The sequence below is a fragment of the Dysidea avara genome, chromosome 2, assembly GCF_963678975.1.
Source record: "Dysidea avara chromosome 2, odDysAvar1.4, whole genome shotgun sequence".
NCBI lineage: Eukaryota > Metazoa > Porifera > Demospongiae > Dictyoceratida > Dysideidae > Dysidea > Dysidea avara.
The window spans coordinates 21,368,657-21,384,736 of NC_089273.1; the positions used below are offsets into that span (position 1 = coordinate 21,368,657).

At 37.9% G+C, this 16,080-nt stretch overlaps 1 protein-coding gene across 1 annotated transcript; it reads right to left on the bottom strand.

Moving 5' to 3' along the window:
- Window positions 1-630: 630 nt before the first annotated feature.
- Window positions 631-15,854, bottom strand: LOC136247919 (uncharacterized protein DKFZp434B061-like). The gene is made up of 24 exons (XM_066039738.1): window positions 15,836-15,854; window positions 14,004-14,045; window positions 13,326-13,433; window positions 12,627-12,674; window positions 12,261-12,311; window positions 8,636-8,674; window positions 8,457-8,543; window positions 4,260-4,304; window positions 4,164-4,205; window positions 4,018-4,059; window positions 3,918-3,959; window positions 3,772-3,813; window positions 3,672-3,713; window positions 3,526-3,567; window positions 3,426-3,467; window positions 3,280-3,321; window positions 3,180-3,221; window positions 3,034-3,075; window positions 2,934-2,975; window positions 1,887-1,928; window positions 1,787-1,828; window positions 1,641-1,682; window positions 1,541-1,582; window positions 631-707 (listed from the first exon to the last, which is right to left on the bottom strand). The coding sequence occupies exons 1-24, from the start codon at window positions 15,852-15,854 to the stop codon at window positions 631-633; spliced, it is 1,146 nt and encodes a 381-aa protein (XP_065895810.1).
- Between the last annotated feature and the right edge of the window lie 226 nt (window positions 15,855-16,080).

Consider the following 16,080-nt stretch of genomic DNA (forward strand, 5'->3'; position numbering starts at 1 on the left):
ATGAAGAATTCAGTGTTAGAATTGCCTCTCCAGGACTATGGAAAATAACATACTGTAGGGAAGCCATGTATTGTTCTCCGTAAATTGTAGCGGAATGCATGGCTTGTTGAACTGGTTTCAGTTACCAGCTACATCCCCTTTGAGAAAACACGATGAAAACAAAAAGTTAAACTTTAATACAGTCCTTCATTCATTGAATGAAGGTTTATTTTCTATAGCTCAAAATACACTTTTCTTCTGCCACCACTGTTTACCTTTTTACTGTAAATTTTTAGCTGTAGCAACCAATGAAATGTTGTACTTTTCCTGTTTGACAACACCGCATTATAACTATAGGTTTAATGGGTTAAGTAAATTCCTTACTGAGTTATGGCTAAACATGCTATTAAGCCCATAGTTATAATGCAATGTTGTAATAGTATGTAGTAAGTGGTGGTTATAGCCAGCAATTTGAAACAGTTCACTAGAGGCTAGTCTAAATGCTGCAACAGGTATATAATGACTGAACTGGTGTATCATCTCGTGGTAAAAGGGGGCATATCCCTTTTCTATGTGAGCAAAGATGTAGAGCAGCCATGAAGCTTTGTGTAGAGAATTTGCATATGAAAACACGATAGACAAACTATACAGTTAAGAAGACACTTCTGACACACATACCAGCTTGAGAATTGTGGCTGGTGACCGTACCGTAGGTGGTACTTGGTCATCTATAGTAGTGTAAACAAACAATATCACACATGAATTTGTATGAAATCATTTAGTAGCATGTAAACATTTTAAAATATACACATACATGAACATACCAGCAGGGGATGATACTGTTGTTGTTACGGTAGCTATATAGTAAAAAGAAACAATATTACACACTCACGAGAACTTTGTACAAATATTTAAACCCATGAACATCCACCATGCATACAATGTTTTGCCGACTGAAGGAGAGGTACACGACTTCAACACTGACTATTATTTGATGGCTACACTCTATAGCGTTGTTACAGGTGTATATATCAGTAGGGAGATCACGTGCTTCCTGGAAGCATGCAACTAACCTTGGTAAATTTAGATTCATTCATGTATGCAGTTGTGCTACTACAGCCAGTACTATGGTTGCATCAAAGTAATTACTAACACATAACATAATTAATTAAAACCCCTCACCATCAAATTTGCAGAGGCTCCAATTTACTGCTTCTAAACTGCTGTAACTTACCATATCATATAATCCTATAAACCTATATATCAAATTACTTGCTATAGAACAAGGAATTCAATTATTGAGTTGCTAATTACACAGGAGCAACCACAAAGCCATTATATAACTATTGAATGCAAAAATTGATCTAAGTGAAACCAAACATGACTTTTCACACCTTTACAGGCTAACGCTGTTTAAAAGGTACACTCAATAATTACACAAAGAAGTCAACATAAATAGAACAATCACTACTCTAATAGAGAGGTCTACCACTATTTGTGACCGGATTTGCGAAAAGGTACCTTTTCGCAAATCCGGTCACATTTAGTATTCATTACATACCGGTAGTTGGGATGTTGGTGGCCACAAGTGGTGGCTGGCCACCTAGTACACAAACCATGATCATTTTATTAGATATATTTTATAACTACATGTGACATACCTGCATCAGAATTGGCTGGCACCCCAGTTCTCTCTGGTGAGCCTAGTAAAAAGGTACACTCAATAATTACACAAAGAAGTTAACATAAATAGAACAATCACTACTCAAATAGAGAGGTCTACCACTATTTAGTATTCATTACATACCGGTAGTTGGGATGTTGGTGGCAACAAGTGGTGGCTGGCCACCTAGTAAACAAACCATGATCATTTTATTAGATATATTTTATAACTACATGTGACATACCTGCATCAGAATTGGCTGGCGCCCCAGTTCTATCTGGTGAGCCTAGTAAAAAGGTACACTCAATAATTACACAAAGAAGTTAACATAAATAGAACAATCACTAGAGAGGTCTACCACAGAGGCGTAGCTAAGGGGGGGCAAGGGGGGGCATTTGCCCCCCCATCACTAAATGATTGTTTAAAAACCTTCGTCACAAGTTTAGACCAGTATTAAACTGACACGCAATTGCAAATTATATACACTACTACGCGGTATCACCAGGGGTTGCTAGTGAATGCGCACACACAACATTCAACTCGTTCGTGAATTGTGAATCCATCGAAGGAAAATATTAGAGACATACTTCTATATTTAGCATAGATTACTCGCGTGATAGAACATCTTTGAATCTAAAAAGAGTGACCCGCTTCTCCGCGGCAGGAGTCACAAGTGACAAAGGAGACCAGATGACGCTACGAACCTACTGCCTACGAGGTGATAAAGTGTTAGCTAAATAAATGTACCAAGTTTATTTTATCGAGTCGATCACACTGGACCTTTGTACGTACGGCAGTGCAGTCTGTTTTTACTTTGTCAGTCAGGTGGATCAGTCAAGCTTACAAGTTTTGCTAGCAACACAGGTGGGATTTCGTGCAATACATGGCATTTCAATTTCGCCGAGTGAAGTGAGTGAATACGTCATCCTGTCAGCAGTGTGCTAGGACTGCAGCACAGGCTGTGGCTAACGTAAAGTAACCTGCATTTGCACTAAAGTATTAGCTCTACCGGACTGTGGATGAATTTGTTGGAGTACAGTTGTGGCACGTGCGATGATGCTCGACGAATATAGCTACCTCGATTGGAAGCAGTCTGTACTGAAATAGTTACGTAGCTAGTTATTTAAGTTGTAATAATGCAACACCGTATGTTGGCTAGCCCACCATTGGGTCATTAGCCTTTTTTGCAATCATGAATGATTTTGAGTGTTTCGTGGGGTATGCCTGCCCCTCCATTACCTTCTGGCTAGCTACGCCCCTGGTCTACCACTATTTAGTATTCATTACATACCGGTAGTTGGGATGTTAGTGGCAACAAGTGGTGGCTGGCCACCTAGTAAACAAACCATGATCATTTTATTAGATATATTTTATAACTACATGTGACATACCTGCATCAGAATTGGCTGGCGCCCCAGTTCTCTCTGGTGAGCCTAGTAAAAAGGTACACTCAATAATTACACAAAGAAGTTAACATAAATAGAACAATCACTACTCAAATAGAGAGGTCTACCACTATTTAGCATTCATTACATACCGGTAGTTGGGATGTTGGTGGCAACAAGTGGTGGCTGGCCACCTAGTAAACAAACCATGATCATTTTATTAGATATATTTTATAACTACATGTGACATACCTGCATCAGAATTGGCTGGCGCCCCAGTTCTATCTGGTGAGCCTAGTAAAAAGGTACACTCAATAATTACACAAAGAAGTTAACATAAATAGAACAATCACTACTCAAATAGAGAGGTCTACCACTATTTAGTATTCATTACATACCGGTAGTTGGGATGTTGGTGGCAACAAGTGGTGGCTGGCCACCTAGTAAACAAACCATGATCATTTTATTAGATATATTTTATAACTACATGTGACATACCTGCATCAGAATTGGCTGGCGCCCCAGTTCTCTCTGGTGAGCCTAGTAAAAAGGTACACTCAATAATTACACAAAGAAGTTAACATAAATAGAACAATCACTACTCAAATAGAGAGGTCTACCACTATTTAGCATTCATTACATACCGGTAGTTGGGATGTTGGTGGCAACAAGTGGTGGCTGGCCACCTAGTAAACAAACCATGATCATTTTATTAGATATATTTTATAACTACATGTGACATACCTGCATCAGAATTGGCTGGCGCCCCAGTTCTATCTGGTGAGCCTAGTAAAAAGGTACACTCAATAATTACACAAAGAAGTTAACATAAATAGAACAATCACTACTCAAATAGAGAGGTTTACCACTATTTAGTATTCATTACATACCGGTAGTTGGGATGTTGGTGGCAACAAGTGGTGGCTGGCCACCTAGTAAACAAACCATGATCATTTTATTAGATATATTTTATAACTACATGTGACATACCTGCATCAGAATTGGCTGGCGCCCCAGTTCTCTCTGGTGAGCCTAGTAAAAAGGTACACTCAATAATTACATAAAGAAGTTAACATAAATAGAACAATCACTACTCAAATAGAGAGGTCTACCACTATTTAGTATTCATTACATACCGGTAGTTGGGATGTTGGTGGCAACAAGTGGTGGCTGGCCGCCTAGTAAACAAACCATGATCATTTTATTGGATATATTTATATAACTAAACATACCAGCAGTGGAACTAGAAGAGCCTGCAGGTGCCTCATCAGCCTCCCCTAATAAAATAATTTCACACACTTAACATTATGTATGTTCAAACTTAAAAAAGAGGATGAATAATAAAGATATTATGCTGCACTCATTACAGGAATATTTTGATGGCGTACTCTCCCATACAGAAAGAGTGCATGCTATAGTGTAAAGGGTGGCACTCCAATATATCCTGTACTCCCACCTTCATCCTCGGTCAATGTGGTCAAACTTGAAAAATAAGCCTTGATCTTTGACTTACATTAAAATCCATGCTCGACTCTTGACCAAATTTTTGTACATTTTCGTAAAAAAAATTTATAGTTATGTTAAGTATTAATTGTGGCATTCACTTTACAATCAAACTTGTCTTTTGACCTACACTGTATTGCAAATTTCTTGCTTGACTTTTGACTTTCGTTTTGACCGAGGACGAAGATCAGAGTACAGGATATATTGGAGTGCCACCACCTTGTAATGCTTGGTGTCTGCTAAAAAGTCTGCAGGCAATCATAACATTTTGAAGTAAATTTTGTACCCTATTCTATTACAGTTGTAAATCACAACCTTCCAAAATTCTTCTTCCTAAAACATGTGTCCACGTGTGTACTTTATGTATGCTTGTCAGCATACATCGGTATGAGCAGAAACATGTATATGAGAAATATGTGACCCACTGAGCAAAAACCTGCGTTTTTATCAAACTTCTTTTTATAACTTCTTTGTTATCCAGAGGGAAAAACCTATGGGCTGTCAAAGACTGGTGAATAGTTGTGGAGTTATAGCGATAGACAACAGGAAGTGCAAAACAATTGATTTGTACAGTGACTATATGGGGAAACATTACAGGCGCTCATTTAATCTATCATAACTCATGAAGAAAACAAGCTATGGAGATGGGACTTGGCTCATTGTCTATTCAGCAAGGTGCGGTATTTTCCCTACATACACTCATGCATTTAAGCTAAAAGGCTGTTTAAACTTTAAAATGGCAATGTTTACATAATATTTTACTGCAACGTGAACAAATGCCCATAACTCATGTTTGCTTCATGGCACTGACATGAAAGATATTCTTACTTGCCATTAACAGACGAATCCGTTGGTCACTTAGTTGTCTCGATTCAAGCCTTGTTTCACTGTTTGCTGAAGTGATTAGAACGCACAATAAATTATTTTTGTAGTACGCGTTTTTTACCCAATGTATTTCAATGAGGTATTTCTCAAAAACAGAATTAGCTATGCAAACTAGTTGGGATTTTGTTCAGCGGGTCACATATATAGAAACTGTGCTAAGCCTGTAGTAAACTTCCACAAAGGTAAGCTTTGCACTGAGGCTGCTTGAAATACAGGAGTCATGACTCTCTACAGCTTTTTATTCATGTATTGCTTCATAATAAATACATTTCAGACTGTAATACAACATAGCTTAAGGAGAGAAAACTGTCACTCTATGGTCGTCAAAATGCATGAGTACGATATAATTACCTTAACAGAAGAGTGAGTAACTGTAACAAAGCTATTTGATACAAGTACACAAAAAATTTGGAATTTTATTCAACTAGAGTAGGGACCATAACACATCGATAAAAGTACTGATCAGTAGTAATGACTTGTGGCTAGCTATTCAGCTAGGGCTGGTGTCAAAGGCTCTGGCATGTAGGTAATTTGTTCATGGCTTGTGGTGACCACGAGCAAATCCTAGACAAACAGTGATGGTTGAAGCACAAGCCCACCTGTCTGATTGGCAGCTTTGACTTGTGGCATGTGTACTGTGTAGCTTTGCAAGCACAAATTTTGTTGAATTATGCACATTCAAGTGTATAAATTGTAGAGCCCTAGAGTAATAAATTATGGCAGTTGTCTGACTATCAAGCACTGAGTAGTTAGGAAGACCCGGTACCATTAGAAAATGGTACGCATTTAATTTTTGGAGCAAGATGCTTTAAAATCCACTAGGAGATCTGCTAGCAGGTTCCCTGCAGTGGGTGGCCAGTCATCCAGGCTAAAATGTGGTTAACCACTCCATTCATTTTGTAAGCATATGCCTAAAAGAATTCAAATACGAGAAGTATAATCTAACGCTGTACGTACGTTTGTTACGATGAAAAGAGAAGTCCAGAAATATCATAAAAATTCTGTGTAGTGCCCATCTGTTTTTAGAGTGTTTTAAGGCTGTTTTGGTCTCCTATTGAACTATGAATGAACCTTACAAAGACCTAAATGGGTAAGCTTCCTTGTAGAAACTTTATTTTACACTACGTGTAATGTAGGTGCAATCCACACTCAAAACCTTCGTACTATTCAGTCTACTATGGCGCCACTGAAGGCACACCTTGTGACAATAAACTTGTTCCAATTGTATAAATCCACACAAGTTACTTCTTCAACACACGCTTTCTTTAGACTGTTGTGACATCATAGGCACTGGCAGCTCGACATTATCGATCACTGCCATTTCCCAACTGTGCCAGATTCAAGTCTACCTTGTGAAAGGAAGCAGTGCGAGATTCGATTATTTTAACATTTCAACAACAGCACATTCAGTCTTCCGTGATTATTTTAAATTTCAGTACAACATATACCCAATCCCACAACAACTCCATTTTACATGCCCATATAAAATGCATACATTTTCTAAGTCTGTGAGACGTACCACACCCTCAGATCTTTGTGGATTTTAAAAACCTTGCTTTGCCCAGTTTTTAAAATCCATGAAGATGTACAGTAGGTCTCTAACCTACACTTCATTTTGAAGGCCTGCAATATTTATTATTGCAGCTCAGTTGGTTGTTATATACATATGGACAGCATTAGTACCAGTCCTATTTTCAAAAAAACAATAGGAATTTAAAATGTGAAAAACATTCAATGAATGAATATTAGCCAATCAGAAACTCACCAATATGTTGGGGAGATGATGGTGGCTGTGATGCTTGTACCCCTATTTAGAACAAACAAATTTTTTATAATCTTTAATCAATTATACACACAGTGAAGCTAGTTCACCATCAATACAGTACAGTAGTAACACGTTTATGCCACAGCCATGTCACTGATTTGCAGTGGATTTCTAGAGACATGTGCCAGCCACTGGGAATACTCCAGTACATTAAAATGTCACTGGCCAGAACCTAGACACATGCATAGGAGGAGGATGCTACAGTTTGGGGGTGCTAAAAATTTATATATGGTGGTAGTAGTTAGAGGTGTACCGATAATTGGATCGGCTATAATATCAGCCACCAATATGGTAATTTTTACCAATATCGGTATCGGTACAGAACAGCAGGAGGACCGATATCGCTACCGATATTTATACAATAGCGATAGTTTGTACATAAACGGATTGTGCATTTGTTTTCTACATTATTCATGTGGCTCTTTAGTGCCAGTGGCTTATTATTCACTCTGAAACAAGCACTACGCTACGAGAAGCCATACAAATACATGCGATTCTACTGTCTGTTGCTGGAAAGATTATCACAGTATTTATAAATGAAGCAGTTATAGAGTACCTTGTAATAAAAATAAGGGTCACAGGATAACCAAGGAAGCTTGCAGTACCAGCTTACTCACAAACCATTAGAATGCAGAGTAATGCAGAAATATCCGTATAAGGCTTCATGGGAGTATACATAAAAATGTTTGTGGGTGCCTAATTGTCTGGATTGCACAAGGGAAAAATTACAGGCGCTTGTTTAATCAATCATAACTCACAGTTATGGAGATGGGACTTGGCTCATTGTCTTTACAATGAATTGGGACATTCAGCAAGGTACGGTTTTGCCTTATATACACCTATGCATTTAATCAAAAAGGCTGTTTAAATTTAGAAATGGCAATGTTTACACAATATTTTACTGCAACGTAAACCAATTCATGTTTACTTCGTGTCACTAAAACGAAACAAAGATATTCTTACTCACCATTAATAGGTGAACCCGTTGGTCACTTGGTTATCTTGATTTGAGCCCTGTTTCACTGTTTACTGAAGCAATTAAAATGCACGTAAATTGTTCTACTAGTACACGTTTTTTACCCAATGTATTTCAATGCGGTTTTTCTCAAAAACAGAATTACGCAAACTAATCGGGGTTTTGCTTAGCAGGTCACATAAGAAACATAATAAGAGGACTATAAAGGCCATATGATCAAGTACTAAAATATACGCGTACCACTGCTGGTGACCGATGGTGTCGGTGGTGGTTGTGGTGGTAGTTGTGGTGGTGGTTGTGGTGGTGGTTGTGGTGGTACTTGGTCACCTATAGTAATTGAAAACAACACAATATCACACTTGCAAATTTTGTACAGTAAGATGCAATCAGTTTAAAAATATACATATACATGTACATACCAGCAGGATTGGATGGCTGTGGTTGAGTTGATGATTGGTCTACAGTAGTGAAAACAAATCATATTACACACTCGTGAGAATTTTGCACATGTATGTGTATGTTTTAAATGTTTGTATCGTACTGTACAAAATTAACAAGTGTGATACTGTTTTGCTTTAGACTACTATAGGTGACCAAGAACAGCCACCACCATCGGTCACTAGCATGCACTATTCCTACCAGTACATGTATGTGTAGATTTTTTGTTACATTTCTTATTTCGTAAACATTGACACATTATAAATACAGTATTGTTCACTATCAATTACTGCCTTGAAGAGCAGCGGCCATTACGTTTCACTTTGAGCAATGTTCAGCTCGTTACACAGCATTACAAATGAAGAATTCAGTGTTAGAATTGCCTCTCCAGGACTATGGAAAATAACATACTGTAGGGAAGCCATGTATTGTTCTCCGTAAATTGTAGCGGAATGCATGGCTTGTTGAACTGGTTTCAGTTACCAGCTACATCCCCTTTGAGAAAACACGATGAAAACAAAAAGTTAAACTTTAATACAGTCCTTCATTCATTGAATGAAGGTTTATTTTCTATAGCTCAAAATACACTTTTCTTCTGCCACCACTGTTTACCTTTTTACTGTAAATTTTTAGCTGTAGCAACCAATGAAATGTTGTACTTTTCCTGTTTGACAACACCGCATTATAACTATAGGTTTAATGGGTTAAGTAAATTCCTTACTGAGTTATGGCTAAACATGCTATTAAGCCCATAGTTATAATGCAATGTTGTAATAGTGTGTAGTAAGTGGTGGTTATAGCCAGCAATTTGAAACAGTTCACTAGAGGCTAGTCTAAATGCTGCAACAGGTATATAATGACTGAACTGGTGTATCATCTCGTGGTAAAAGGGGGCATATCCCTTTTCTATGTGAGCAAAGATGTAGAGCAGCCATGAAGCTTTGTGTAGAGAATTTGCATATGAAAACACGATAGACAAACTATACAGTTAAGAAGACACTTCTGACACACATACCAGCTTGAGAATTGTGGCTGGTGACCGTACCGTAGGTGGTACTTGATCACCTATAGTAGTGTAAACAAACAATATCACAAATGAATTTGTATGAAATCATTTGGTAGCATGTAAACATTTTAAAATATACACATACATGAACATACCAGCAGGGGATGATACTGTTGTTGTTACGGTAGCTATATAGTAAAAAGAAACAATATTACACACTCACGAGAATTTTGTACAAATATTTAAACCCATGAACATCCACTATGCATACAATGTTTTGCCGACTGAAGGAGAGGTACACGACTTCAACACTGACTATTATTTGATGGCTACACTCTATAGCGTTGTTACAGGTGTATATATCAGTAGGGAGATCACGTGCTTCCTGGAAGCATGCAACTAACCTTGGTAAATTTTGATTCATTCATGTATGCAGCTGTGCTACTACAGCCAGTACTACGGTTGTATCAAAGTAATTACTAACACATAACATAATTAATTAAAACCCCTCACCATCAAATTTGTAGAGGCTCCAATCTACTGCTTCTAAACTGCTGTAAGTTATAGTTATATCCCGGTACGAGGGTGATATCATTGTTATTACACGAGTCCGAGGCAGAGCCGAGGACGAGTGTAATAACAATGATATCATCCGAGTATACGGGATATAACTGTTTTATATCCCAGTGCGTGGGAGTGCGCAGAAGTTTACGGATAGTAAATTAAGTTCTGGTTTGAGTTCCTGTCACTGTGCTCAAGATTTCGTCCGAATTGTGTGGAGATTCTACTTCGTAGCTACAAGAGAGACCTTACATACTGCCTAAAAACTGTAGCGAAGGGCGGTGTTATGAAGCAGCGGTTCCAGGTACGATTCGCCTTCGTCAGAAATTGGTATGGTGGTGTCGCGTGGAGTGCAAGAGAAAAATAAAGGCCAACAAGTGGCTACCATAGTCCAAGATAGAATGATGAAGCTAGAGGAAGTTAGTTCTTCACCATAGTGACCGTTGGGAGTGATTGCTGGAGCGAAAATCGTCACGGACTATTCTTGACATTTGTTAAACTAGCTATCACGGTATTGGTAACTTGTAGTGTTATTGTGTAAAGGATTAACAGTTTTCTTGTAAGATTTAGGTAGTTTTAAGTGCTGTATTGGTGTGTTTTGTATCAATATTTCCTTATTTGGCTCTTTGTTCCATTGGTAAACAATGCCATTCGCGGTTATTATGATGTCACGAAAGAGACTGAGTGGCTCCGCAACAGGGTGATAAGTTAGTTATCACTGGGTGATAACTCACTGGGTGATAACTCACTGGGTGATAACTCACTGGGTGATAACTAATATATCGTACAGTAGCAGCGTCGCTCTGTCTAGCTGTATGGTAGTTATAACCCAGCGCGGCGCTTTGATACTCCCACGCACTGGGGTTTAACTTACCATATCATATAATCCTATAAACCTATATATCAAATTACTTGCTATAGAACAAGGGATTCATTTATTGAGTTGCTAATTACACAGGAGCAACCACAAAGCCATTATATAACTATTGAATGCAAAAATTGATCTAAGTGAAACCAAACATGAATTTTCACACCTTTACAGGCTAATGCTGTTTAACACGCCACTCCAACCTATATAATTCCTCTCCTTACTGTTTCTCTTTATTAGTAGTCTTTGGAGAATTCTCTACAATGCTTGTTATCGACATTCCGAAAGTATGCGATTGCATCATCTAACCACGTGACAGTGCACAAAAGACTGGTTATCCCTATTCCCGTTCACTTAAGGGCGTGCCCACTACAGGATAAGGACAGTGGCTACTAAAATGCTCAACTAAAGTTACAGAGTGTTTAGAATGCAATGCTACAGGCGTTCACAATCTAAGTGGCAGTGAGAAGGTTAAGCATGAAGCTTCAGTAGCTTTCTTAACAACTTAAAAGGTTAAAAATTTGCATAGACAAAAATTGGTAACATGGACATTGTAGGAAACTGAATTAAACTACTTGTATAATGCATACACAATCAATTGTAGTAATCTATCAGCATTATGTAGCTGTAATGGTAGCACAAATCTATTAGAATACACATATCAAAAAAAGTTTTTAAAAGTGGTGAAATTAAGCTATTATTACTAGTTGACTTCAAAGAGGCACATACCCTTCACAAAAGGGCAGACCAACCTGTTGTTATAACATGTAATTGTGAAATCACTAAACTGAACATTTATTAGGAATATTTAAGACATGTCCTTATGCAATGGTTACAGTTGCATTAGGTGATTGGTCACTCAACACTGGCTATTAGCCAGTAATAGAACGCTGCATATTACATATACATACAGGGTGTATAGTACATATAGTGTGCACCTGGCTCATATTACAGTTATAGTGGAACCCCTCTAAGATGGACATTATTAGGGAATTAACATCTGACCTCTATAAGGAATAATTTCTGATCTTTATAAAGAAGTGTCCATGTACAAATTACTAGTACTGTTTATTTGATACCTGGACAAAAAAATGTCAATTATAAAAAGGTTGTCTACAATCCAGGGGATATCCTCTTAAAGGGGGTTCCATTGTACTACACAGTTACTTACCACTAGGAAGCCTCCTTGAGGACCTAGGCGTTGCCGCAGATGGCACACCACCTAATGCAAAAAATATATAACAGTTAAAAGATCAGAAGCTTATGTCCTATTGGCAACTATACAAGTAGAGAAGTATGAGACAAAGGGTATGGGAATCAGTTTAATCCGAACTCTGTAAGCAGCCAAATCAGAGTCAGCACAGTTACACCATCAGAAGACTAAATTATTATAGGCTATTTAATTAGAACTATACTGTATGAAGAAGGTGAAGTTATGTGCATTAATAACGTATGCTCAAGCTACTCAAAGGTCAAATTGGGTATTTTATTTTGCAGTTGGGTACTTGAGCTTGCAACCATGATTCGTTGTACTTACCAGGGGAACTCCTTGGAACACCATCAGATGTCCTCAGTGGACTACCGCCTAGAGATAAATACAATAGTAAACACTGTACAATATAGAAAGCCAATCTACAGTGTACTGTATACTAGGGATCATGAAGGTTTGGGCTTTTCTGACCAAAAGTATCACCCTAAAACCAGCTTCATGGTGCCTTGGTAGGCATAACCAAGCCAAGAAGTGCCTTCAGTATGACCTGAAATGCTTCCAAAAACTTGTTACGGAATTTTAAAAAAAAACCAGCAACCACAATTAATCGGTGTAATATTCTACTGCCTGACTGATGGATTGTCTGACTGATGCCTGCAGACAAGCATAACTCAATAAACTCTATGGCTATGGGTTTGATTTTTCACTGTTTGGCATTGCTTCATCCTGACATATGCCTTTTTACATACCGCAATATGTACAATGCATGTATTCTCTTTTGTGTCCCACTCCTTTTTGCTGACAGCCCAAAGTGCTGATTCATGGAAGTGGAATGGCTTAGGTATTGACTAGCAGATGTTTAGTATTTCAAAGTGTAAATTACAGTATAAGAGTATTATGTGGATAACTTTGTTAATTCCAAGGTACGTATCTTAGTTGCCCACCACTAGACTGGCATTCATATAAATCACCTTGCATCATATAAATTACCCTGGTTCATGTTACAGTTACTACAGATTAGCTTACCACTATAAGGAGAACCCCTGGTGGATCTCGGCAACGTCCTAGGTGACATCCTGGATGATGTCCTTGTTGTTGTTGTTGTCGTTGTTAATGCTGCTGGTGGCATAGCAGCTACAGATGGTATCGAAAACATAACAGTTATTGTAAATGTCCACAAGCTTTTAAACATGTGATTATATATAGCCCTATTGAGATTTTGAAAAGTAATTATGGTACCACCATGGCCTCAGCAGTACCTGGCTGTAGCTACAGTTACAAATTTTACTGTCGGTGAGGCTGATCTTTAACTTATAAATGGCTATGGCTACAAGTGGTTGTGACACGAGTGGACAAGTCTCAACTCCATAGACTGTTGCATTAGTGTCATACAGTATGTATGATTAATTTTCATATAGGCACTGTACAAGTCAATTATTTTGCTTTTTTGTCTATTGTTACAACTCCAAAACAGTACTCACCAGGCTTTACCAGCCCAATGGAATGAAGTTCAAGTAAGTGCAATCTAGTTGGGTTGCTCAATGGGTCACAAATACAATAGTATATAAGCTGGTTAGTGAATTATAAGTAATCTACAGTGAAAATGTCTACACTAATTGGAAGTTTTAAACTCCATCCCATGATAGGGGTTGGTTTCTTGTTTGGTTAACCTTTGTGATTCCAATACACAGTTTTTAAACTTACCAGGAGAGCTGCGTACAGCCAATGATGGTAACAATGGCAGACCTGTAATATAAATGTAAGTAAATAAACCTGAAAGTCGGTAGTGAATGTATGCCTATTCTATGAAATTACTGCAAGGGAAAGATTTCGGGAAACATCAAAATTATGTAAATCAAACAGAAACATGGCACAAACTACAGTGTACAAAATAATGAGGTCCAAGAACATATTTAATAATTTACAGGTTACCAAATCAGTAAGGTAGTTGGCTGAAGAGAACAATCTTTGACTAGGAGATGTCAAACTGCTTCCCAAACTTGATGCTAACACTTGGGATTCTGGCCAGCAAAATATTAAACTTGTTCTTAGTATACAGGTATACGTATATATAATGGGACTAAATTAATAAAAATATCAATTTTACAAATATATCTACTGTACATTTCATAAAACCAACATATCAGGCAATGTTGATGGAGCAATTGCACTTGCGGTCAGCGGAACTACTGAATGAAAAGCACAAAGCATGCATAAAAGCTTAATTGGTAATTGTTTTAAAATGGAAGTTTTAATTACCCACAGAGTTAAACTACTGTACAAGTAGGGCTGCAACAAGTACTGTAATATTCGATTTATCCAATTTTACGTTTATTTGTTAATTATAAGTGTTTACAGTTGAAATGGTGTTGGTGACCATGCAGCTATTTTTCTACGAGATGGACTGCTTTGCCATTTAAAATTGATTATCAGGACAACCACTTTGCACATATTTCAGAGAGAAAGTGGCCATGTACGTATGTGGCTGAATTCTAGTACTTTGTCATAGTTTGGCTAAGACGTCCAAATATCTGGATGCTAAACTTGACATTCGTTGTGGTCCTACAGTATTTACAAGCTCCTTTGCTTTAAGTGATGGTTAGTTGTTCTGCTTCAAAAATGACAGTGAGTAATAGCAAGAGTATATAATGGTAACCAAGAGTATCGAATGGATGTAATACCCTGTGATTAATGACTGCGTAAAGTAACACAGTTTCTAAGGGTAGCTGTATTAAACATGACAGCATAAAAGGGAATTGGCTAATGTCAAAGTTCTGGCACTGCCAAGCTGATCCCTGAAGGCCTGGCAACATGCTCGTTTGTGCAATCGTTGTTTTAGTGAGCTGGGGTTATCTTGGGTCCTTCTACACTTTCCTTGTATAATAACTCTTGGTTGAATAACATGGAAAACTAGCATACAAAGACCCGTTGAGTTCAAATTACCATTTCGCGTAAACAAACAATTACTGAAATATCCGTGTCACTTTACGCAATCATTAATACACCGTTCGACACTCTTGGCTCTATTATATACTCTTGGTAATAGTCACCTCATGTATTAAGTTATCCTTCTTCAATTTCTCCTGATGAAATTGATCAATTTTGCCATGAGATGTGATACATGCTCAAGCTAAGAAAAGGGCTGAGTTATGGGTATGACGGTGGAATTTTGTTATGCAATAGAGGTGCATGAAAGCTACAGTTTACCTGTTTGAGAAGGCATACCCCATTGACACACAGTGTGCGAGACCAAGCCATCTGAAACATACATAATTCGGTAATGCTAGAGGTTCGAAATGTCCCCATTCCAACAGCAGGGGAACCACTAGAACCAAGGCTTCTGGTTAGGTAGGAAATGCATATAACTGTGTGTATACAGCTATATTGCATGGCACCAACATACTGGGCACAGTCGGTTCATCGGTTGGGACAAATAAAAAACATACATAAATCATGCATAAAATTTATAAGATGTTTTACTTTATAACCACAAAATATTATATTGCATGTACCCGTCAAGTGATACATACACTTACCACTAGAGGCACCGGTCATTAACGATGGGATTGGTGGTGGACTACGACATATGTACAGTAAGATACATATACTGTAAATACAATTCAAATATAAGATCCTCTGTGTGTCATACAGTACTTCATTAGTCACACACTAGTTATCCACAGGTAAATGTAGACATCTCAGATCAAAAGAATTCCAGAGGATACCGGAGACATCTAAATGTAGCTAAACTAGTGTACATCAACATGTATCCCAGAAAGTG